Below are 675 nucleotides of genomic sequence, written 5' to 3'. Positions count from 1 at the left end.
TTAACTGGTTAAACAAATTAGTTATTCGATGCTCCCTAACGTTTAAGGCAGTCAGCCGCGTCGTATATGGTGCTGATACTGACAGATTGAACTTTTGAGGTAGCTGATTGGTTAGAAGACCGTTGTTGCTGAATTATGTTCCTCTTGGTTTCCGATAATGAGCTCTCCATTTGTGAAACTGTTTGCTGGTACTGCCGTATGTCCATATTGACCAATGCTAATTTTGTGATCATGCAGTTACCCATTTGTTGAATGTCTGAGCTGTAGCATTCTAAACTGATACGGTCCAATCGATTGGTCAGTTGTTGTCCGGTCTGGAAAAATCAATCTTCTGTTTTAGCAAGTCTCTATATTTAATAATGGAGTTAATATCAAAACGTAAATAATTATTAATTACTGTTTTCAGTTTCTTGAATTCTTGAATCGCATCGTTCGATGCCTTTTTCGCTTGACTCAGGCTTACATCCACCTCGCTGTACCCCGTTTTAGCTGCAGACGTCATTTTAGCTGAGACGGCATTCAAACAAGCCTCCGCGTCTTTTCCTGCTTGTTTTGCTTCTTCTAATTTTCCCTAATAACGCTCAGTAACATTAGATTCAACTCTTTATTAAGAAACATTAACACTAGATTGCCCAAGGAAGTAATTTTGACTGGTTTTGTGCAAATGTACAAATA

At 38.4% G+C, this 675-nt stretch overlaps 1 protein-coding gene across 1 annotated transcript in view; it reads right to left on the bottom strand.

Moving 5' to 3' along the window:
• Positions 1-6: 6 nt before the first annotated feature.
• The window catches only part of LOC108627081 (uncharacterized), a 1469-nt gene continuing 800 nt past the window's right edge, over positions 7-675 (bottom strand). Inside the window, exons 2-3 of the mRNA XM_018028133.2 lie at positions 398-571; positions 7-314 (exon numbers count right to left, since the gene is read on the bottom strand). Of these exons, the coding sequence (XP_017883622.1) occupies positions 36-314; positions 398-571 (453 nt within the window). The 3' untranslated portion in view covers positions 7-35. The remainder of the gene's footprint in view (positions 315-397; positions 572-675) is intronic.

The sequence above is a fragment of the Ceratina calcarata genome, unplaced genomic scaffold (genome assembly GCF_001652005.2).
Source record: "Ceratina calcarata isolate Rehan_Ccalc_2016 unplaced genomic scaffold, ASM165200v1 scaffold438.2, whole genome shotgun sequence".
Lineage (NCBI taxonomy): Eukaryota > Metazoa > Arthropoda > Insecta > Hymenoptera > Apidae > Ceratina > Ceratina calcarata.
Note: the sequence above shows the minus strand (reverse complement) of the source record. Positions and strands in the feature narration are given on the sequence as shown.